The following is a 25,184-nucleotide window of genomic DNA, read 5'->3' as shown; positions in this document are numbered from 1 at the left end:
TTATAAACTTAGCCGTTTTATAATTTATTGAAGCAACAAAACATTTTAAAATGCAATCATCAAAAAATATACAAGTAGCTGACATAATACTGACTTAAGATATAGTAACACTTTTTTAAGCAGCCAAGTAAACGCTGTTAATTCATGACTGACTCTATCAATAATTATGTATCAAAACTGCTTTTGTGTTTTCAGTGTGCTGAAGCATCAGTCTGATGAGACCAGTCCGGACATTCCAGCCACCTCAAGCCAGAGCCAGAGCCAGATTCAGCCCCTGCTGCACCGTCTGCAGCAGCTGACGTCAGAATTTCAGAGCGCTCAGACCCAGCTGTGTCTGACCCAGGAGAGAGAGAGGGAGGCCAATGAGAAAGTGCAGAGGTGAGTACAGACACATGCACTTTCTGATTTAACACCGGAAAATTTAAAACAACACACCAAAACCGTGTTAAACTACTGGTCGGAATATTGGAATGATTAGATTTTTGTTTTGTTTTTTAAGGTTTATTATTATAACCAATGTTTTCAGAAATTTGTGGCTCTAATATATTTATGGAAAGCGTGATACACTACAATTCAGAGGTTTCCTGAATATGTATTCTGTTTTCACAAAAATATTATTAAATTATATATATATTAAATTATTATATATTAAAAATATATAATGTTAAGAAATCTTTCTTGAGCAGCAAATCAGCATATTAGAAGGATCATGTGACACTAAGGACTGAAGTAATGGCTGCTGAAAATTCATTGTTGCCATCACAGAAATAAATTACATTTAAAAATATATTCAAATAGAAAACAGTTATTTTAAATTGTAATAATATTTTATAATATTACCATTTTACTGTATCATTGACCAAATAAATACAGCTTTGGTTTTCTTTTAAAAACATGAGGGTGTGCCTGAATAGTGAATCTGTATTTGGAAAGGCACGGAAAACGGATAATGCATTCTATGGAGCCATTAAAGGAACATGGTTAGCCCCTTGCTAGTGGTAGCCTGTTACATTACAGTGCATGAAAATTTCACTTACCACCAGGGCTGCCCCCTAATAGTCGACGAGAAAAGGCTTGGTTGACCAAAATTTTCTTAGTCACTTAGTCACAAATTTTTTATTTTTTTTTAAATCCACATGAAGTGGCGAAATCACACAGTCTGTGATGGACAAATCCTTAACGGCTGGTCTGTGTGGTAATACAGTACATCGGGCAGGACATCTAAACGTTCACCTATTATTCATTGACTCTAATTTGGCTTTTCATCTGACAGATGTTTGTAGTAACAACTTTACTTGGCAGCTCAATCAATGTTAACAGTAAAATGTGCGCTGTTAAAGTGTCTTTGCGGAGTGTGTACAGTAGCGTGCTCACTGCATGACAGATAAAGGTGCCTGTGTGGTCACTTGCTCTTAAAATACTCATTTTTGGTCATACAGATAAAAGTAATAAATCTTTTGAATTTGTAAAGACTCTACATTTATTTGTGTGCACTCACAATATCAACAAAACGTTGTGCTTTTGTAAAATAGTGAAAGCAAACATAATGCGCTTTCTGCTGTGAACTTGAGCGTGAAACTTTGAAGCTCCCTGTATACTTGTCTTACAGACATGAAAAATATATCTACAGAGAGTGAAATGTCTGTTTAATTCAACCAATTCAAATAGAAAACAATATTCTCAGATGTAATCCGTGTAAAACATGCATACAGGCGCATCCATTACTGTGGAGATGACGAGTCAGTGTCACCGACTTTATCTCTTAAGCCGAAAAGAAAGCACTAGTTTATCAACAAATTATTACTGCAGTCTCCTTGCTGTTTTTCCCTGATACATTCATAATTATTATATCAACCGATGCGCTGTGGCAAGCTATTTTTGCATGCACTTGAGCACTTATTAGGCTATGTATGTAGGCAAATTAAAGGCTCATTATTATGATTAATAAACGTGTGACTAATGCTTAATATGAACGACTGCTAGTCCGCCAGAAAAATCTTTAGTCAAGAGCAGCCCTACTTACCACATAAACAGTAAAGACAAATGACTGATAGGACAATGGCGAATGATTTGCAGATTCTGAGCACCACTGACAAACATCTAATCTTGTAACGTTTGGTAAGTACTACCGCTCTATAGTATACACAGAGTACATGTGATCGCAAATCTCGAAAGTGAAAGTAAAAAGCGAGCACGCATTCCAAAGCAATTTCAATGCCCTGCATATTAACAGCAACTCCCTTATGTCCGCAATTCATATATACATTATAATTACCCAAAGACATAAAAATAGCAAGAGAAAGCATTAAAATATTTTTTTTTCCTCCCATCTCGTATTTATTCCCTTTAGGGGTTCCTTTCTGAACACAGCATTCGGATTCGGGCACATCCCTATTGTGTACATCCCAAGTCCAAATGATTTAGAATCATATGATGCTTTTGTTCATTTTTGGAGTTTATTTAAAAGTGCATGCACATTCTCCAAAAGTTCCACTTTTGTGTTCCATTAAAGAAGCCTGTTTATTCCTGTTTGGAGATATTCCTCTACTTGTTTGATGTTCTTAAAGCTTATTGTCTCAGTCTCCCTAACCTTGGCCTCCTGATCTGTTTCGTACATTTATAAAAACTGGTCGTCTGGTTGATATTCCCTCTCTCTCCCTCTTGTCTCGCTCACATGGGGGGCTCCCCACGCAAAGCAAACACAGGCCGGCCTGCTGATCTATTTACATGATGAATTAACCAAAGGGGGTGGAGATGCTGAGCTGAGGGGGTGCTCAAAACACAGAGAGAACCCCCCACCACCCCATCACAATGACAGAACTTTAGTGCACTGTTTACACATGCCGCTCTGAAGGGTTTCCATTTTCAGAGGTAAGATCACACAGCCTCTGCTGTATGACATGGAACTCCATATCCCACAATGCACTTTGCTTTGACCGGTGCTGCTATCCTCACCTGACAGCAAAGCGTGTATCAGAGCAGCTTGTTTGTGTACATTGGTCTGAGCAAGCGGCGTGCACAGTGCAAGGTTCAGTCGTGTGAGTCACTGCTGTCTGCAGCATAGCTCATTTCACCCCTGTGCAGGACTACTGGAAGAGTCTCTGTGTAGTATTACTGGAAGTTAACAAGTTCCCTGTATTCTGAGAATCAACATGTTATTTATTGCTCCAGGCCCTGAATTAGTGCCAGATCAGTTCTTAAAGGAGCAGTTCACCCAAAAATGAACATCATCTATTCACCCTCAAGACTTTCTTTGTTCTGTGGAACACAAAAGAAGATTTTGAAAAATGCTGGACCTCACTGACTTTCATTGCATGGAAAAAAAATCTAAATATCATCTTTTGTGTTACAAAGAAAGTCAAACCGCATTGGAATGATATGAGGGTGAGTAAATGATAATAAAATGTGACCCTGGACAAAAACAAAATGGCAAAACCAGTCATAAGTAGCATGGGTATATTTGTAGCAATAGCCAACAATAAATTGTATGGGGCAAAATTATTGATTTTTCTTTATGCCAAAAATCATTAGGATATTAAATAAAGATCGTGTTCAGTGAAGATATTTTGTTAATTTCCTACTGTAAATATTTCTAAACTTTTTGACAACTTTAAAGGTGATTTTCTCAATACTTCGATTTTTTTTGCACCCTCAGATTCCAGATTTTCAAATAGTTGTATCTCGGCCATATATTTTTCTATCCTAATAAACCACACATCAATGCTTATTTATAGCTTTCAGATGAGCTTTGAAAAAATTTACCCTTAAGACAAAATTCTGTCTTTTTTTTTTTACTCACCCTCATGTCGTTTCACATCTGGATTTATTTCTATATTTTGAAGAGTTATGTTTTTGTACAAGGGCAGTTCATAGTGACCATGAGTTTTTTCAAAGAAAAACAACCTGAATTTAGTCACACAAAACCATCATATGATACCAAAAGACTTGAAATATAGCATACAATTTTTATGTTACTTTTTGGCTGTTTTCATTATGATTTTATTATATATTATTATTTTTATTTATTTACTTATTTATTTCATGATTATTATTTTTTTTATTTTAGAGCTTCACATGTGTGACAACCATACACTCTCAGAAGTGTTATTTCAGTGAGATACTGTTTGAATTGGTTTTTATTTTTATATTATCTGTTTTCTTTTTAATTCTAAATGAACGTCTTTTAAAGTCTAAATATTTTTTATACATTTTTATTTTAGTTTCAGCTTTAGTTATTTTAGAACATTAACTAAAATGAGAAATGTTATTTTGGCAACTAGGTGAAGTAAAATAAGCTTAGGTTTTTATGTTTCTAGTTTGTTAACTATAAAAACTTAGAATAAATGCAAATATTGTACCTTTAGCCATTTAAGTGACAACTTTGCACCTTATCTACCCCTAAAAGGTGTGTATTTGTACCTTAGAGTAGTAAAAATGTGCCTTTTAGTTACTACTATGAACCTTTTAGGGATAAATAAAGTACAAAGATGTCCATTCGATGGTGCTGCCACATTGATGAGCTGTTGTACCTCTAAAGGTACAATTTATGCACATTTTTCTGAACGTGTATGACCTGTATGGAAAATAATGTGAATTATTAAGATTGTTTACAAAATCAGCATTTTGTGTTCCAGGAAAACTATATATAATTTGAGTTTATGCGATAAATGTGACGCAATTTAAAACCACACATTTCTCTGACAGTGAGCCCTCATATGTGACCCTGGACCACAAAAACAGTCATAAGTAGCATGGGTATATTTGTAGCAATAGCCAAAAATACATTGTGTGGGTCAAAATTATAAATTTTTATTTTATGCCAAAAATCAAAATAAAGATTATTAATATGCACTGCTAAGAACTTCATTTGGACAACTTTAAAGGTGATTTTCTCAATATTTAGATTTTTTTGCTCCCTCAGATTCCAGAATTTCTAATAGTTGTATTTCTGCCAAATATTGTCCTATCCTAACAAACCATAGCTTATTTATTCAGCTTTCAGATGATGTATAAATCTAAATATCAAAAATTTGACCCTTATGACTGGTTTTGTGGTCCAGGGACACATATATTGATGGTTAGGGTCAGGGTGACAACTATTTTGTCTCATAGAGCAAAAGATAACTTGAGTGTCAGCATCTACGTGTGTGTACGACTAGGATCGTCCGCAGTAAGTGGGAGGGGAACCGCGCCGCTCGCACCTGACCGCTAGCTGACATTCAGATGGATGCCCTGCACTCACCGGGCTCCGGTCAGCCTGTGGGAAGCCGCTCTGACGTGGGCCTCGTCGCATGGCGGTGAGAAGAATGCAGGGGTGATGCGACCGGCCTCCAGGCTCCCACAGCGGGTCGAACCAGGGAGGAGGAAGCCCAGCGCCGGCCCAGAATGTGGCACCTGAGTGCCGTTCCTCCAGGCCCATTGACGGAAGAGCTGAGCTGAATGTCTAATGACCTGCTGAATCAAATTTGGCTGTGAGAAGCGCACAAAGGACCTTTTCATTGGCCCGACGGCCCACAAATGGGCTGCGGCTGGTACGTCCCAGCCAGGGTTATTACTAACTACAGGGATGTTTACTGAAACTGAAACAAAAAAACATTTCACTAGATATATAGATAGATAGAAAGACAGATAGACAGAATGATAGATAGAATGATAGATATGATTGATCACATTGATAATTGCAAACATTTTTTGTATTACAAGTTTTCTAAAATGTTAAGTTTAAATACGCAAATGAGGCATTATTTAATAAATTATGTGCTAATTTGCATACATTTCTAGTACAACAATCTAAACACTGGAAGTCACTCCATAAGTCAGAAAATACTTAGAACCGACGGAAAACAGTATATTTTAACAGTTCTGGAGAAATAAAATGTTGTATATAATCAAGCAAATTATAAATGAACAAATCCCTCTGTAAAAACCTTCAGGATATAGACAGGAATAAAAATGTAAAGTTTGATGTGTGTAAGTGCTACTGAAGTGGAAATTTATGGCTCAGTGTAGGAGAAAAAACTAATTTTGAGAAAATGGCATTTAAAAATGTACTTGAAATCTGTTCACACAGACAGATAAAGTGCTATGAAAGAAACACTTAACAGTGTCTTTTGGGTGTTTTCTTTCCACTAGTCTAAAAAAAACAATTTATGATAAACCAAAAAGCCCAAAATCTCAAACTTGACAGATGCATGAAAAATGTACCAAAAATGCACCCCTTAATGTACCAAAACATTTGAAACTAAACCTGAAATAAAAAAAAATTAAACTATACAGGTGTGTATAAAAGCAAAAACTAATTAAAACTGCAAAAAACGAAAATAAAAATAAACTTAAAAATAATTTAAAATAATAAAAATTACAAACAACAAAATTACTAAAACTTTCACTACAATTAAATTAAAATATAAAAATAAAACTTTTTAGGATAATAATAAACACTATATATATATAAATACATGTTAAAAAAAACTATAACACTGGTACCAAAATAACACAGGTCCCATAATGCTACAGTCTCACAGGCCTGTTTTTGTCCCGTTCTGCATCCCGTGCGCCGATTAAAAATCCTGCTATAGCCGTCTGAGTTATCAGCATGATCTTATAGCATTTCATGTAAGCATTTTTGTCAGACGTTGTCGTGGCATAATTATAGATTACGAACAGGATCTTCTTTTGCATTGAAACATGGATATGTTGTCTTGCCATACATAAAACGTGCTGTTGTTTAGAATTTATGCACGGCTGCTGTTTACTCTGTGTTATTTGAGCTGGAATTGTTGGTTTTGCGACTCGGTGAATTCTTAATCGGGATTTACGCTTTTGCCGGCTCTTCCCTCGCGTGTATGTTTGGGTTTACGGCCACTCTCTGCAAACAGTGTTCACCAAATCCTCCCCAGCCCACAGGCACACCTTGGAGATCCTGCCACGGAAAGGCAGACCTGTTAATTGTGCAAACATGACAGGGAGGCTAATGAATATATTTAAAACGCTAAAAAATTTGCACACAAAGGGGAAAGGTGTTTCCGTGCATGTTTATGGAGGAGAGAGACAGCCTTGAGGTGTCTGTCTGCATGTTTGTGTGTTTTGGGTGGAAGTGGATTGCGCGTGCGATATGAACAAGGCTGTTTGCTTGTATATGTATATATGCTCATGTGCGTGGCCTGTTCTTTTAGCAACAGTGACCTTTTATAAATATTAGTCTGCTGTTTGGAACCATCCCATCCCCCTCGTCTTCCTCCCAAAGTGACGCATTTCTCTCGGCCTCTGAGAAATACATATGGTCCTGCGGCTGCTCTTCAATCTCCCTGTGCGGGAAAACAGGTGGAGACTTCGGTGGGAGCAAGGCTTGGGTCAGACCACTCCCATATGCTCACTTGATAAGACTAAGAAACCTCAGTAGACAATACTAGCGCTGGCTATGCTAAGCACGTCTTATCAGGATTTCTATGAAGGCTCTGATAGAGCTGGGCTTGCTTTGTTGTCGTAAGACCGCTTGAACTCAATGTTATCGGCTCTTTTTCTTTGAAAAAGCTTGGGTTTAACAGTCCTGAGCTCTCTCTTGTCATGCATGCATTTTTTTGTTATTAATTTATTAAATATTTAACTTTCAAGTCTGATTTTCAGATCACTGAGTAAGTACTGAAAAATTGGCTTTGAATATAGACTTTGGATACGCAATCATAATACTGAGCAGTGCCATATAGTTTCTTGATAGAGTGTAAAAATCTTGTAGTTTAGTTCATGCGTCATCTGAAATCAGTTACTGAAATTTCTGCATACAGTTTTCTTTTTTCTTTTTTGTGTCTGTCACCTTTAATTGAGAAATTGTAACCTGAACAATTCCGAGATTTGCTTCTAAGTTTTATATTTAATGCATTTCCATTTATTTTAAGATTTATGTTAGGGCTGTCAAATGATTAATCGCATGCAAAATAAAAGTTTGCCTTTAGATTAAATATGTGTGTGTACTGTGTTTATTTATTATGTATATATAAATACACACAGATGTGTGTATATATTTAAGAAAAGTATATTTATAAAGAAAATAATTACATGTATGTGTGTATTTATATGTACATAATTAATATACACAGTACACAGACATATTTTATGTAAACACAGACTTTTATTTTGCATGCAATTAATTTTTTGACAGCCCTAATTTATGTACATTTTATATTTAATGCATTTTAATTTCCATTTGTTTTAAGATGTGTTTTCATGTGTTTATTTGGTCATTTTTATGCACACACAAAAACGTCATGGTTTACATTTCAATAAAATGTATGAGCAAAACTAGTTTGGAATGAACCACAAAACCAGTCATAAGGATCAATTTTATGAAATTGAGATTTATACATCATCTGGAAGCTGAGTAAGCTTTCCAAATGATGTATGATTTGTTAGGATAGGACAATATTTGGCCGAGATACAACTATTTGGATATCTTGAATCTAAGGGTGAAAAAAAAAAATCAAAATATTGAGAAAATCGCCTTTAAAGTTGTCCAGATGAAGTTCTTAGCAATGCATATTGCTAATCAGAAATTAAGTTACGGTAGCAAATGTACAACGTATCTTCATGGAACATGATCTTTACTTGATATCCTAATGATTTTTGGCATAAAAGAAAAATCAATCATTTGCTACAAATATACCCGTGCTACGTATGACTGGTTTTGTGGTACATGTTGTTATATATTATTTATATAAATTAAAAGTTGATTTTAAAATTGTTTCTGTTGCTTGAATTTAAAAAAAATAATCAGAAATCTGTTCCGTTATTCACATTTGTAAGTAATATAACTTTAAGTGATTTATTTTGTTTTGTAAATTAAGAGGCCTGATTTCATCTATTTTAAGTACGATCACATTATTTAGCCTATTGTCACAAAGTTTCTGAAGAGTATATTTTTTTGGAGCGGAACCAGCATTTGTTTGGATGGAGAGAAGCAGGTCTGCTTCGGTTTGCCATTATTCATTTGCTCCTGAAGAATCCCTTCACCCATCCAGATCTCCCTCCATTTCCACAGAGTCTGTGGGATCATCGCCCTCATAAGCACAGGTTTACTCACCCCGACCAATCACATGACACCACACACAGGCTTCTGTTTGCCGGAGTAAAGGCAGGCGGATATTTGGAGGATTTGGGCATTGACACCAGCATGGATGTCTCACCCACTTTAAGAAGTGTCTACATCCACTCTCCGCATCTTTCGGTTCCTCCAAGAGCGCCCTTGTGTGAGGAGAAAACAGCTAAGAGCTGGCCTGCGTTTGTCTTGCTCTTCTTTCATTTACACAATCACTTATTTCTGCCTTCCCTCTCTCTCTCTGTTTTTCCTGTCTCAGGTTGGAGCGGCTGGTGGAGGTGTTACGGAAGAAAGTGGGCACTGGCAGTGTCCGAAAAGTCATCTGACTTGACTGGCCGTCGGGCGACCCGAGCAGACGGCCACATCTGGTGACCAGGCTGCAGCGTTTAACTCTGAGCAAACAGCCGAAGCCTGGCCTGGGCAAACACAGGCTGGAAGTGGTGTTCTTTCTCTCAGCCCTGTTCTCATTCCAGCCCAGGCTCAGAAACGCCATCGTAAATGTTTAACCACATTCTCTCTGCAGTCACCAATGAAACTACTGCTGCCAGCCCTTTACCTCCACACTATCTGCTACTCCAAAGGTTTTCTTTCTTGCTCGCTTTCTTCTCGTCTCGGTCAATTTTTTTTTTTTTTACTTGCAGTGTGACGTTAAGTCTGGTTAAACAAGGGAGGTTTGATTGGACAATTACTTTGTGAGGTACTGAGACTTTATTTTTCATAGAAAGCCAGCTATTTTTGGATCAAGCTTGGGTTTTTTTTATATTGGATTTGTTGACGGAGAAACTGGACTATAGATATTTTACTTTTTTTTTTTTTTTTTGCTAAATTAATAAAGAGAGTCAAAATACAATCAGTATTTATGATCACGAACGCTTGTTCAGCATTTACTCTTAAATGTTATTTAATAATTAATTGTTTCTGTGCTTATCAATTAGTGTTTTTAGATATATTGAAAATAGAAATTGTAGAATTAATAAAAAAAAATTAAATCATCAAATCAAATTGTGCAGTCCACTAATAGAGAATATAGTTATAGAATTGTTAAATATTTGTTTTACACGACTCGCATGAATCCCTTTATTTATGTTTTACTTTAAGTAAATATAAAAGTCTTTTTAAGGAAAAATATCAGTCTTCATTTTTCCTCTTTTTTTAAAATTTGTTTTTTTAATTAAAATTAATTTTAAAACTACATAATGATGTTCTAAACACAGCTGTTCAATCAAACCAACAAACATTGCTCTTTTTATTCAAGCTACATATTAAATAGTGTGCTGGGTTGAAATTTTTGCAATTATTCTATTTTTTTAACTTTTTAATTTTTTCCTTTTAATAATTGTAAAATCATAACCCAAAATTGTTAATTAATTTTTAAAAAATAAGGAAAACCAAATCAGACATTCAGTATTTTGATGGAATGGCAGGTCTGTGTATTTAAAAAAAAAAAGCTATATTAAATACAGTATTAAAACCCTAATGATTCTTTGAATTCTTCATCATGTGTTGCAAGTGTTTAATGGGAGGTGCTTTGCATGCTGATAATTTTCAAACATAAAATGGGCCGAAGAGATCTGTCGACCTTTACCAACGACTAGATACCCCAAACAATTATATAAGCATGCTTAATGTTGCCTTTCCCTGTCCGTCCTTCAGCAGAGCTCTTCTTCAGCCTGATCGATTATGTACTCAGAAATATGTTAGATGCACCGGTGAATAAAGAAAGGGCTGTTTAGGCCAGACGTGCCGCTGAGTGTCCCTCCCCTCAAATAAACGGCCGACACCAGGACAAGCTTGTCGATTTTCCTCCTATAGGTTACCGTGGAGATGGCACAACCTGGGTGTCCCGCCACATCCCTATGGAAAACGCTTGCCCTTTGATGGTGCAACTTTTTTTCCCCGGGCCGAAAACTTTTGTTTTGAGATGTGCGTTCTTAAATGATCTGTTTGAGATGTGCGTGTTGTAAATGATTTGTTTGATATGTGGATGTTCAGAGCGGGTGTGGAGGCTGGAGGCTGTGTTTATTGGGGCATGCGGAGTGAAATGCCCCATTAGCACCCCCAAATTCAGTGTGCGTGATCATCGACTTACAAAAAAACTTTTATACGCTTTAATTAAAACCGTGTTTCGCCTGCACATATTGAATGACCCTCAGAGAAAAGCATCACTGATCCGGTTGCTATAACGACACCAAATATTTCAAGCTCTTTCTTTTTCTCTGTCTGCTTCTGTTCTTCTCATAGTAGCTGTTTATTTATACAAATATAGTGCACATTTTCTATGGGACGTTTTTGCTTTTTCCCAGGTTCTGATCAGGCTTACTGGAATGTTAAAATTGTGCATTATTGATTTGGATGAGATTGATATTTAGTTTGATAAGTGATAGAATGAAATCTTTTATTATACATTTAAAATATATAAATATTTGTAAGAGGTTCTAAAAGAGAAGAACCTTTTTTTTTTTTTTTTTTTTTTTTTTTTTTTTTGGCAAACAGTTCTTAAAAGAACCATTTTTCTTAGTGTGAAAAAATATTTTAATAATCTAAAGAACGTTTTTACTATAAAGGTTCCACAGATGCAAGAGGTTCTTCATGGAACCATAGATGCAAATAAAGAACCTTTATTTTTAAGAGTGCAAATTAAAACTATTTTGCCTTTTAAAATATTGCGTTATTTCAAAAGTATTTTCCCTATAATCGTCGAATGATAAATGAAATAAAATACGAAGGAGAAGAAACGCACTGTGCATTCGCCCAGTGAAACTCCAACGAAACCAACTGGCCGTTTCTCTTCAAGAGCCCCTGCTGTAGAATAATGAAGACACAAAACACGAAACACCACGAGGGGAGTGGGAGACCACCAACCTGACATGGTCGATGCATATTAGAGGGGCACAAAGCTCTAATAAACTTCTCCCGTATCATTTTTAATGGAAAAGCAGCTGCTTCTAAAGCTGATGTCGGATAGAGATCTCTCCCTCTTCTCTCTCTCGCCCTTTGAAAGGGCCTTTCTTTCGTGTGTGTGATTCTGAAGGGGTATTGCTTTGCTCTTTTCGTTGGCCAAGCACAATTGTGTTATTGGAGATAATTAATTCAATCCCCATCAGAAGGTATTAGGAGCGCCTTGGCCCTGTAGTGCTTTTCCAAACTCAGAATGAAAAGAGGGAGAAGAAAGGTCTACGGGTAGACCCGCTGATGGGCGCTTTGAACTAAAGGGCCGTGCGCATTGTTGTCGAAATTTTGCTCCATAAGGCTGAAGAAAGCGCCAGAGCTTTTGATGGGGGAACGAGAAATGCCACATAAGTTTGAACGCTGCCTGCTGATCGCATATGTTATGCCCGGCTCGTTTAAAGACGTGCACTAATTGTGCAACGCAACATATAAATCTCAAAAAGCGTTATATAGAAATAAAACCGGGTCAGTGTTGCCCTGCGTCAATTGCAAACAATAAAATTCCAATGCAAATTATTGCGTGCCTAAATTATACATGCCAGTATTTAAATTATATGATTATAGCTTGTTATCCCTTTCAATGCACTCGTAAAGAGGTTTTCCCTAAAACGTGTTTCCTTGTAAACTGTTGGTTTGTTTTTGGATTTTCGGCAGCGCGCATTCATAATGCTTTTCTTTTATTATCATCCGCTTCTCGTTGACGAGTCACGGTTTGTGTCACAAAGATTTAGAAATTATTTAAAATAATCAGCGTTTCCGATAAAGCATGTGAGTATGTGAGAAACAAATATACATAATCAAATCACAACTAACGGCAGCGATTTGATTTATGAAATCGATCTTGTAGTTGTTTTAAATAATGTACATTATCGAGCATAATGAGCTAAATAAAATTTTTAGAATTAATGGTGTCATATTTTTAATTAGTGCATTTATAGTTTATCTGAATTTGCATTTGGGCAAATCAATCCCATAAACCCCACATGATTTATTTGTTATGTGTGAGCAGGTGTTTCTGTTAGATATTCAGACATTTTTAGTTAAATATAGGCCTGTATAAAATATAAATCGATCTGTTTTATAATGCACAAATCGTGCGAACGAGATATTATATTAAACGTTTGATTTTAAACCTTACAATATTAGATCGTTCCTCCCAAAAGAGTCACATTTTATTTTCTAATATTTAAAGTTATTATATTTTTACAAATTTCACTATCGATTATTGCAGTTATTAATAACTTTACAATTGTCACTATGCTAAATATTTCTGTCGCAAGCTGTAATTCAGTATCAGATAAATCGACCGCATCGAATCCTACTTGAGGAAAAATAGTTGTCTTTGTTTAAATCGAATTTAAAATAAAAGCACAAATATCAAGTATTTAATCTTATTTTACAGGCTCCGTATATCGAGATTTCTCAAGCCTGAAGTCAATTATCCATTTTATTTACGCATCGGGGGGGAATTACAAGATAATTAAATGAATTTCACGGCTACTCAGCCAAAATGCGTGTATACAAAATACCATGATCAAAGTCAAATCTGTTCAGGTTCACGTGCCCATCATGTAGGTTACGCTCCACAAAAAGATGATTTGGCCTCTCTATGATATTGTTTAAAATCCCATTTAAAACGAGATCGGATCTTTTATGAAGCGAGTCTTTGAGGCTGCGCGTGTGTTAGACTTGGATTTTCTCTTGGTCTTTTACCAACATCAAGTCAAAACCAGACGGGCTCAGCCAAAAGCTGGCTTTGAAAGCAGAGAATTCAATTTGATTAAAACAGCATCTATTTCTATTTCGTTTCAAGTCACCGATGAGCATGCATTGGGCACAAAATAATGCGGAAAAGGAATAGAGGAAATAGAATCATTTTTTTTTTTTTTTAAATGAATCGAAGTAAAGAAAATCAGATTTTTAAAAAAAAATCAGTTGCGAATGAAATTTCACTGAAAATGCATGCATACATGCGCCTTTCACCTGTTTGTATAAAAATGTCACAAACGTTTTGCTTGATTAAGAAATACGTATTTTATTCACAATGCATTTCCACCTTGGATTAATTTATTTCAATACAAGATTGGGAAGTGTTTTTGTCAAAACGAGGTAAGGAAACCCCAAAAATAATGAGTAAAATGACAACATTCAAATACATCTGCAACAGACAGGGGCATCGCTTTTATACCAGCAACAAGACCAAAGTTGACCTTCATTCGTGCACGTTGTAACACAAAGGGGGAACTACAGGTTTAGGGATCACAACAAGTATTTTACAAGCTCAAAATGATTTAAATACACTAGCAATGATTTATAACTGGGATATACAATCATTGGGAACACTTTACAATATTTTATTATACACATACACATTTTGTTATATTTTAAAGTAACAGTTCTTTTGCACCAAGTGCATGCAAAAAATAAAATAAGTTTTTTGTTTGTTTGTTTGTTTGTTTGTTTTTTTCGTCGTCAACTGACTAAGATGTATTAAGAACAGGCCTGGAATACACACCTTGGTAGTAAGAGGCCTCTAAAGCCGAAGGGTCCATGCTGGCTCTCCCGGCCATGGGCAAACTGGAAGACATCCCTGAGCCATAGGAGGAATATTGCAACGCTTGTTCATACGCTTTCAATTCCAGTTTATGCTGTTGCTCTGAAGAGGACATTAAATTATTGATGGAAAACGGGTGGTTGAAGGAGTAATGGGGGTCTCCTTTGAGGTGCAGCTGGGGTTCGTGGGCCATCGAGTGCAGCGAGGACAGGGACGTGGATACGGGGTGCACCTGTGGGCCGGTGCTCTTCAGTTCAGAGCTGGCGGTGCTACCGCTCCTGTGGTCCAAACTGGGAGGACTGGATGACTGGTTCGAGGAGGTTATGGAGCTCGAGTCCATGTGGGCAGGTTTGCTGCTGGTGCTGTCGCTGGCCGGCGAGCCCGAGCCGCTCGACTGGTCTCGCTTTCCGTCTGACCTCTTTCCGTCCGACAACTTTTTGTCGCACTTAAAGCGCTTCTGTCTTCGCAGGTAACAGCCATTCTCAAACATATTCCCAGAATCAGGGTGCAGAGTCCAGTAGGAGCCCTTTCCCGGCTTGTCGGGCGACCTGGACACCTTGACGAAGCAGTCGTTGAACGACAACGAGTGCCTGATGGAGTTCTGCCACCTTTGCTGGTTCTGACGGTAGTAGGGGAACAAGTCCATTATCCACTGGTAAATCTCACTTAAGGTAAGCATTTTGCTGGGTGCCTGCTGGATAGCCATTGTGATGAGGGAGATGTACGAGTAGGGCGGCTTGGCGTGCGGGTAACTTCTCCTGAAAGTCTTGTTGTCCCTGGCCCGGTTCAGGTTGGGCTGCGCGTATGTCATGGAGCTCATGGTGGGGCTCATGCTGGAGTACGGGTTCAGGGCGTTCATGGAGCTGTGCTGAGCCGTCATGGCGTTCAGGTTGGACGGGCTGAGCGCGGTGCCCATGCTCGACACGCCGCCGCTCATGCCGTTCATGGCGCCGGTGGCGCCCGGGGGCATCCCGGCCATGGTGCCCGGGCTCAGTCCCGCACTCAGCGCTGGGTTCGCGTAGGACATGTTGAAAGAACTGGAAGTCATATTTCCACTGGTGGACATGCCCATGTAACTGTTCATATTATTCATAGAGCTTAGCCCAGCGTTCATGCTGCTGTTCGTCATGGGAGAATAGACCTGAAATAAATAAATCGTGGCGTTTAGTACTCTAATATAATTGTATTCAAAACTTTTATTCATGAATGCATTTTGTATCTGTTCTCTGTGCCTGTAATTTCCCGATTTAAAAATTAATTTGTTATTTAAATACAGTATAAACTAAAAGTTAATCGATTAAATTAGTTGTAAATAAAAACAAGACAGTATATATAGTATATATATTTTTTTTAATGTAACATTTTAATTTTTAATTTAATCTTTTTTTTTAAATAACGAATTATTAAATGTTTCGTGTTTTGCTCAACAATACAAATATACACGTTAGACTGTTTTATAGAATTTAAGTTAATAATGCCATTTTCCTATGACTCAAATTAAACGAGAGTATTGTAAATTTGTGTAACACGTGCGTAATTGATAATAAATTGAATACAAATAGTTTAGTCAGCTAATAATTTTAATTCGATAGACAATTATATTTGCTAAACTCTTCCAATATCAGACTATTGTGACCCACTTATGTTGGCATCACTACTGCCACCAAGTGGGTTGATCAATGACTGGTATTTTCTCAGCTTCAGACAACACTTTAGTAGAATATATATTTTACATTTATATCTTCAGTCTTTTAAAAAGCGCTTTGCACCGGTTTCAGTCTGATGATGCATTATTGGCATGCATGCAGCTACAAACTTTCTAACCATTTCAGCAGCTCAGAGTGGCAGTAATAATCGTCTCACCTCTTGTGCATCATTATAGTAGCTGCTCCAGTCTGGAGTTTCGTGTCCTTCCATTTTCACTGCGCCCAACATTATGGAGGAAATCCGCAGCTTGCGCACATGCAGTTCGCAGACTCACAGCGTGTGTGTGAGTGAGTGAGTGTGTGTGTGCGTCCTGGCACAGCGCGCAGTCACTGGTGGGATGTTGTGCGCGGCTTTGGGTAAAGTGAGGAAATGTTGGGACTGAACTGGAGATCTTCCCCTGTCTGTTACGTAGAACACGGTACAGCCCACTTTCTATGTCTCATTTGCCTGGATCTCTCTCCTTCTTCCAGGAACACGTCTACTCTGCTGTTTTTAAACAGGAATGCCCCGTGATTTATTGCACAATGCTATTCACAGTAAAAAAAGAAAAGAAAAAGTTCCAAATAAAAAAACCCGAATGTTATTTCGGTGTGATATTTCGAATATTAATATCAACACTACTGAAATAAACAAATCTGAATATTCAAAACACTTTTGCCACAGTGTATTTTTTTGCAAAATAACAGTTTGTCTTTATTTTAATTTTGAAATAAATTATTTAACATTAGAATGTTATATTTTTAAAACACAAGTGTATTTGATTTTGAATTCAGGTGAAGGAACAAGTTTCAGGACATTTGAACTAGTTTGTGATTTAAGGAAATAATTTTAATATATTTGTTTAACTTGCATAACATAATACATTTACAATATCCTTTATTAACATGCCTTTAGAAAACATTATATAAAGCTAACATGTTTATACAAAATATACATGAATTAACATTTCTTACTGGGCCTATATGAATATACATAAAAATTGATCTTAATATAATAATATTGATTATATTGATGATATTCTTGAAAGTATTAATGCTGAGTTGCAAGTTTCAAGTTTATTTGTAAATTAATACATTTTTAACATTACATTTACTTTAAAATAGAAATCGATAAAGTTATTACAAAATGTTACCAAAACAATGCATGTGTATGCTTTCATGTATATTTAAATATCAAAATGAATGAAAATATATGAATTATAACATTTTGAACTAGGCTTGTATAAATTGTTGAATGCTTGATACGTACAATTTAATATTTAATAAAAATCATGTAATGTATTGCAATGTATTTTATTATGTGTTACCAAAATTGAACAGGCTTCACAGTATAGCACATGGAATATTATTAGTCACTTTTATAATGACTTTACAAGCTATTAATTTTGATAATGAGTTCTGCATTTAGAAAGGACCTGGAAACCCCACCACCTCCCTCCTTTTATTGCTCAGATAAACAAGAGGTCAGATTTCCCACTGTACACCTGCTAATGAGCAAATGACAGCACTGATCATCCACTTACAGCGGATTATCTCCAGTGATCTCTCACACCATTAGAGCACAGATCGATTCCTCACAGGACGGAATGAAATGGCCCTTGAAGCAAAGAACATTAGACCATGTCAAAGCCCCCATGAGAGACAGAGACAGAAAAGGGAGGGAGGGAGAGAGTATCATCATTGCCTTGTCAGTAGATTTAATGCATGATTTAGAAAATAAATAAAAACTAATTTATTTAACTCAATAGGTTTTTCAGATCAGCTTTCAAATATGGTTTTCTTTAAAAAAAAAAAAAAAAAAAAAAAATCAAAATGTACTTTTTAGAATGTAAAACCATTTTCATTCTAATTAAACCTTTTTGTATTCACATTTAATTATTATTATTATTATTTTCTCTGTTCTAAGATTGTGTGTAAATGGAAGAGGATTTTTACACTAGAGCCCAGCATGATTCCTTTTTTTTTTTTGAAAATCTGAACATTTGAGCGGTTGAAATAAATAAATAAAATATAAATAAAAATAAATAATAAATAATAATTCTTACATAAAAAAAATAACAATTATTAACATCAAGATAATGATCTACTTAAATATTTCCATGTTCAGTTTTTCTCTGGCAGCTGTGGCACGCGCACGTCTACGGCCGGTTGCTAGGAGACGTTGCGTGGCGTTTCTGTGTTTGAGTTTCTGAGGTAAAAAAGCTGAAGTTATTTGTCAGCCGGAACAGTTTCATTTGAAGTACATTTTCAAGGTGGAAAAGGTAAGATGCTTTTAAGGAATACGTCTAAATGCTTTGTTAACATTTGTTGTTTCACAACATGATAAAAAACAACTTTTGAGATAACGTTAGCAAGCTAGCTGGCTAACTATATAGCGTTTATAGCTTTCAACCGTGAAATGCAGAAACTGTTTACAATTTTTTGTTTCCATAAGTAGCAAAAACGTGTAAAGATAATGTATAATGATTATTTAAAACACGTCAGAATCGAAAATGAGAATAAATAATAAAATATCACAACATTCAGTTGTTGTTCAGATAGCTAGAACTGAACTAAGACGTAAAAAAAGTTTTGTTTTTTTGAAAAATATTTTGTAGATAAAAGTATTTTACCAGTCTTAAAACAAACATTTTCAGAAATGTTCAGAAAATATGCTTAATATTGGGGAAAACATTTTTGTTTTTTCCCAATATTAAGCATATTTGTTTTAAAAATCATGTAATATGATTTCCTCTTGTTTTTGTTCTCTTGTAGTTGTTCATCCTTTTTTGTTCCAGAATTTCCCATATGTGACACTGGACCACAAAACCAGTCATGAAGGCAATATTTGGCAAAAATACAACTATTTGAAAATCTGGAATCTAAGGGTGCAATATATATATATATATATATATATATATATATATATATATATATATATATGTATATATTGAGCCTTTAAAGTTGTGCAAATGAAGTACTTAGCAATGCATATAACTAATGAACAGTTAAGTTTTGATATACCTACGGTAGGAAATTTCCAAAATATCTTCATGGAACATTATCTTTACTTAACATCCAAATGGTTTTTGGCATGAAAGAAAAATCGATCATTTTGACCCATACAATGTATTGTTGGCTATTGCTACAAATATACCAGAGCTACTTATGATTGGTTTTGTGGTCCAGGGTCACATATATGAAGCTCACATGTGAATCCAATCAGAACAGAAGAAGACTTATTTCTTACCTTGCCAGGTGAGCCCTGTCATCACAGATTTCCCTCGCATCCTGACAAAACCCAGCTGTGTTGAGTGTCAAATAGACTTTCACTTTCCTCTCCTCTGCAAACTGCCCCCTAAATCCATGTCTCAACAAAGACCTACAAAATGAGCCGGGGTCAGAGCACAAGCCCAAACATTTCCTCCATAGACAAACCAGGGAACACAATGGCTCTTCCAAAACTTAAAGCCAGGCATGGGATTGTCAGAAAGCCCGTCATAGCCTCTCTCGCAGGGACCACCAAAGCAGTATCCTTGTCCCAAAGGCCGCAACCTCCTGCTAAGCCCAGATCAGAGAGGCCTTTATCAGCAGGTGGATCTCACAAGCCTCGCACACTTGCCCAGCAGGATTCAGGTGAGGAGATGAAAAATTCCAGCACCCAACAGTCCAGTTTCTTTGGAGGACAGAACCGGACGGATTCGGGCAGCTGTAATGACAATGAGATGTTGGGCTCTGTGAATTCTGCACAGAATGGGCATAAAAGAGCGCAGGGAGGAAAAAGTGAAACATTTCGGGAGCCTCATAAACATCAAGCTCTCTCCAAACACAGCAGCGCTGGCTCCAGCACCATCCAAAGTGTCAAATCCACCTCTGAGCTGCTGGAGGAAGCCAGACTTATTGCTGGACTCCAGCTGCCAGATGAGGTTGACCAGCAGAGGGCGCCAAATGAGACCTTGGAAGACACATTAGAGGTGGAAAGTGGGTGCATAGAGGATAGTAATGCAACTTTCTCTGACCAAAAAATTGTACATTCTGTTGAAACTGAAGCTGTACATTATTGGAGCACTGATGATAAGGTTAGCATTTTTATTTTATTTTATTTTTTATTTTTTATTTTATATGGAAAGAGAAGTTGGACACAGCTGTGGCTCTGATGATGAGGTTAGCTGATTTATTTTATTTGTGTTTTATTTTATTTGTTTAATAAGTTTGGTTTTTATTTTAATTTGATTTTTATTTCATATGAAAGTCGGACAGAGCTGCAACTCTGATAATGATGTTAACTGTTTATTTTATGTTATTTTATTATATGTTATATTTTATTTACATATTTTTTATAAGATTAATAGTCTATTATTTTATTTATTTTATATATATTTTATATAGAAATAGGAGGGCACAGCTATAGCTCTTATGAGGTTAGGTGTTTATTTTTTAGTATTTTATTTTAATTGTGTTATTTTGTTAGGTTAGTAGTTTATTGTTTTATGTATTTTGTGTACTTTAATTTTATATGGAAAGAGGAGCTGGACACAGCTGCAGCTTTGATGAGGTTAGCATTTCATATATTTTTATTTTTATTTTTATTTAATTTAATATGAAAAAAGAAGTTGGACAGCTGTGGCTCTGATTTTGATTTATTTTATTATTTTATTTTATTCGTCTATGTATGTATGTATGTATGTATGTATGTATGTATTTATTTATTTATTTATTTATTTATTATTTTATATGAACATTGGGCAGCTCTGGTGATGAGGTTGGCTGTTTATTTTATATTATATTATTTTATTTAATTATGTATTTTTTATTTTAATTTTTCATTCTAATATTTTTCATAAGCTTAATAGTTTTTTATTATATATTTTTAAAATAGATACAATTATATTTATATAATTTATATTATTTATTTATATAAACTGATTATTTGAATTATTTTATTTTGTTTTATTTAATTGTGTTTTTTTTTGGTTCGTAGTTTATTATTTTATTTATTTTGTATATTTTATTTTATATGGAAAGAGAAATTACATAGCTGCAGTTCTAACGATGTTAGCTTTATTTATTCATTTATTATTTTTACATTTTAATTACATTTGTGAAATAATGACATTCCCAAACAAATTCACTTTCATGAGCTATTATTATTATTATTATTATTATAATGCAGTATAATTCATTTTGAACATTATATTTATTGTTTTATTATTTAAAATGTAAAATGTTTTACTTAATACAGTAGATGCATTACCTTTCTTTAAAAAAAATTCTGCTTGGTTTTATATTTTGTATCTAATGCAGTGACATTTAAATGTAGCTTAAGTGCCCAAATACTTCTTAGGGCCACTGCAATGTAATGACATATACTGTGCAATATAACCCAAACTGCTTAGGGATGGCGTCAACATGCACAGCATAAATCTTCCATCTGAAGTGCTATAATAAAACATAAAAAGTGTAAGATAACATATTTTTAAGGGGAGCTGTCAGTTTCAGAAACCCCAGAGGCAACAAAGGAACAACACATTTGTTTTCTTTTCAAGCCCTGGTGAGCTTGTGGCGATGATATACTGTATTGAGTCTCACTGCAGTAAGGAAGTCTTTAGCATTTCCTGTTACTACATTTTGATGGGTAAAGTCATAGGTTTGGAATGAAAACTTCTTAGAGGAATGCTAATGTCTATTTTCCTTCAGGGGCCAACTCAAAGAGACACTTCAGTACCAAAATGTTTCCAAAGGACCACCTGTGTCATCTGGTGTCTACAAGATGGCACAGTCAGTTTTACAGAAGGATTCTGAAATTGTCTCTGATGGCAGACTCAAGGATCTTTTATCCCAGGTAAACAATAACAGTTTTGATTGTACAGCAACTAAGGTGAAAAATAGGTTTTAAAATGTAAGCATGTACAATAGCACTAGCAATGTTTAATGTATTAGATTGAAGACATATTTAATTTTATTTTTTTCATATTTTTAAGGTGACCAATGAAGATATAATAGTAGCTTGTGGATGTAGCTTGACACCAGTTCAGAGACCAGAAAGGACTTCCCATCAGGCCAAAACCATTCAAGGCCTTTCACTACTGGCAACCTGGACACCAAAAAAAGAGTATAAATGTTATAAAATATTTTATGATATACACTGGCCCCCAAAAGTATTTGACCACTCAAGACACATATAAATTTTATACATTTAACACTAATAAATAACAAAATATCAAAGCAAGTGCTCATATGAAGCAGAATTAATGTGGTTTGGTGATTTTTGGTGGGTTTATATCCATTCAGAAATTTTTAAGTGAGACATCAGTGTTCAAATACTTTTGAGGCTGCTGCCTACTTCATTTTCTGCATTATGACACTAAGGTTCTCTAATCTATGTGTTGATATATTGGCATGTTCCACTTGCTATCAGCATGTCAATCTCTCAACGCATCGCTAGCGGAAGGGCGCAGAGGGTGGCCTTGGCCGCGAATGATCATCTAGTTTCACGCTACCTGAGAAGAGCGTCCAAAGCTGTCATCAGCCCTATTTAGGAAGCAGTAACACAGCGAGTAATTGCCCTTCACTTACTCCACTCATCTGTGCTGCGGGTCTGTCTGGAGCCAGCGCACCCACGCATCCCTCCTCCCGACCTCTCCAGCACTCACCTGAGAGCTGATAACACAAGATTTACTACCTGCGCAGGCTGGACCTGCGCCACTCCCTCGCTCTCGAAAAAGAGCCTTTTAATTACTAGCTTTTTCCAGTCACGAGGGTCACTGAAAGGTTCCTGTTGGATGCGGTTGAGAGGCTTTATATGAGTGCCGCCTGCCTACGGGGCAGATGGATAGCGGGGCAGGTTGAAGGTTCCTCCTCACGGTTCAGGAATGTTTCTTTTCAGCACAGGCAGGGCCGGTGACTTTGGTGTGACCTTCCAGGTCTTTCGATGAGGCTTAACCGTGCCAGAGCGAGGTGATAAATCTAGCCTGTCACAGGCCAGAGTGAACGAAACGTACGCAATAAATTGGCGCTGTCAGTCGAGCCGTGGGGACGTGGGTGGCGGAGGGCCTCTCCTGCCTGTCTGCAGTTTGAGGAACACAAAGGGCCCACACACAAAGTCAGTTCTGAGGTCGTTTCTCCTGCTGTCTACAGTTCAAACAGTGGTGTGAACTTATGGCAGAGACGATCTGTGCAAATAAACTGACTCATCATCTTTTTATGGCAGAACGTAGGTTCTATATCGCATTGAGTTGGCACCCAAAACGGTTTACATTTAAGGTCCAAGAAATGTTCCTGTGAGACCCTGAAACCAGATTAAATGCTAAAATGATTTCTGTAATGAGAATGGATTTATTTATATTGGGTCATGAAACAGAATTTCAGGCCTTTAAATACACATTGGAACCTTGAAACTATTGATTACACTGAAACTAGTGAGCAAGCAAGCATCATTTGGTACGTACAATAGTGTTTAGAAGTCTGAGAGCACTGATGGAAATGCGTTTATTTTGCCTTTGTCATTTTGCTATGGATGAGGCCATATAAGAGGCCATAAATTATTATTTTTCTACCTTGTTTTCTTCTGAACACAGCTTCACATGATCTCAACATAACATTTTTATTATGATCTCTACTGTATTTTCAGCCATGATGCGTGGTTTGTATATATGTAATCACATTAAAACAGTAATATTGTGAAATAATATTACAGTTTAAAAGTACCGTTTTAATACACTGCTATTCAAAAGTTTGAGATCAGTAAGATTTTTAATGTTTTTTTGTAAGAAGTTTCTTATGCTCATCAAGGCTGCATTTATTTGATTAAAAAAAAAAGTAAAATTGTGAAATGTTATTTCAATGTTAAATAACTGTTTTCTATGTGAATATATTTTAAAACATGTATTCCTGTGATGCAAAGCTGAATTTTCAGCATCATTACCGCAGCTTTCAGCATCACATGATTCTCCAGAAATCATTCTAATATCCCGATTTATTATCCATGTTGGAAACAGTTGTGATGCTTAATATTTTGTTGGAACCTGTGATACTTTTTTTCAGGAATCTTTAATAAATAAAAAGAATAGCGTTAGTTTAAAATAGAAATCTTTCGTAATGAAATAAACTACCATTTAGAAATTTGTGTTCAGTCAATTTTAATTCTTTATTTTCTTTTTCTTTTCTTTTTTTTTTTTTTGAAAGAAATTAATACTTTTATTCACAGAGAATGTGTTAAACTGACAAAAAGTGTTAGGAAACTCCCTATATTGTTAGAAAAAAATGTATAGTTTGAATTAATGCTTTTCTTTTTAACTTTTTGTTCATCATAGAATCCTAAAAAAAAGAATCACGTCAAATGTCAAAATTCTGGAAATTCTGGAAAACTGTTTCCAACACTGATAATAAAAGTAATTAATCAGCATATAAGAATGATTTATGAAGGATCATGTGACACTGAAGACTGGAGTAATGGCTGATAAAAAATTCAGCTTTGCATCACACAAATAAATTATATTTTAAAATATATTAAAATAGAAAACTATTATTTTGAACTGTAATAATATTTTACAATATTACTGTTTTTTTTAAATGCAGCCTTGATGTGCATAAGAGAACTCTTTAAAAAAACATTAAAAATCTTACTGATCCCAAATGTTTGAACAGCAGTGTATTTTAAAATATAATTTATTTCTGTTATGGCAAAGCTGAATTTTCAGCAAATGTTACTCTGGTCTTCAGAGTCACATGATCCTTCAGAACATATTTTAATAAGCTGATTTTGAGTTCAAGAAACATTTCTTGGGGATTCTTTGATAAATAGAAAGTTCAAAAGAACAGCATTTATTTGAAACTGAAATCGTCTATAACATAACTGTGTTTTGCTTTAGTTGAATGCATCCTTGCTGAATAAAGTTACTGATCA

The 25,184-nt window shown here is 35.7% G+C and overlaps 3 protein-coding genes across 4 annotated transcripts in view; 2 read left to right on the top strand and 1 right to left on the bottom strand.

Annotated features, from left to right (window-relative positions):
- Nucleotides 1-10,559, top strand: part of mipol1 (mirror-image polydactyly 1) — a 97,033-nt gene extending 86,474 nt beyond the window's left edge. For both annotated transcript variants that reach the window (XM_051132649.1, XM_051132648.1), the window contains exons 13-14: nt 196-378; nt 9,351-10,559. In XM_051132649.1, coding sequence (XP_050988606.1) covers nt 196-378; nt 9,351-9,417 — 250 coding nt within the window. In that variant the 3' untranslated portion in view covers nt 9,418-10,559. The remainder of the gene's footprint in view (nt 1-195; nt 379-9,350) is intronic.
- Nucleotides 10,560-14,451: 3,892 nt separating this feature from the next.
- On the bottom strand, nt 14,452-16,691 carry foxa1 (forkhead box A1). The gene is made up of 2 exons (XM_051132641.1): nt 16,458-16,691; nt 14,452-15,735 (listed from the first exon to the last, which is right to left on the bottom strand). The coding sequence occupies exons 1-2, from the start codon at nt 16,527-16,529 to the stop codon at nt 14,521-14,523; spliced, it is 1,287 nt and encodes a 428-aa protein (XP_050988598.1). The 5' UTR covers nt 16,530-16,691; the 3' UTR covers nt 14,452-14,520.
- Nucleotides 16,692-18,486: 1,795 nt separating this feature from the next.
- ttc6 (tetratricopeptide repeat domain 6) overlaps nt 18,487-25,184 on the top strand; it is a 37,975-nt gene continuing 31,277 nt past the window's right edge. Inside the window, exons 1-4 of the mRNA XM_051133274.1 lie at nt 18,487-18,561; nt 19,538-20,358; nt 21,977-22,121; nt 22,261-22,391. Coding sequence (XP_050989231.1) covers nt 20,282-20,358; nt 21,977-22,121; nt 22,261-22,391 — 353 coding nt within the window. The 5' untranslated portion in view covers nt 18,487-18,561; nt 19,538-20,281. The remainder of the gene's footprint in view (nt 18,562-19,537; nt 20,359-21,976; nt 22,122-22,260; nt 22,392-25,184) is intronic.

The sequence above is a fragment of the Labeo rohita genome, chromosome 17, assembly GCF_022985175.1.
Source record: "Labeo rohita strain BAU-BD-2019 chromosome 17, IGBB_LRoh.1.0, whole genome shotgun sequence".
NCBI classification, from domain to species: domain Eukaryota; kingdom Metazoa; phylum Chordata; class Actinopteri; order Cypriniformes; family Cyprinidae; genus Labeo; species Labeo rohita.
Note: the sequence above shows the minus strand (reverse complement) of the source record. Positions and strands in the feature narration are given on the sequence as shown.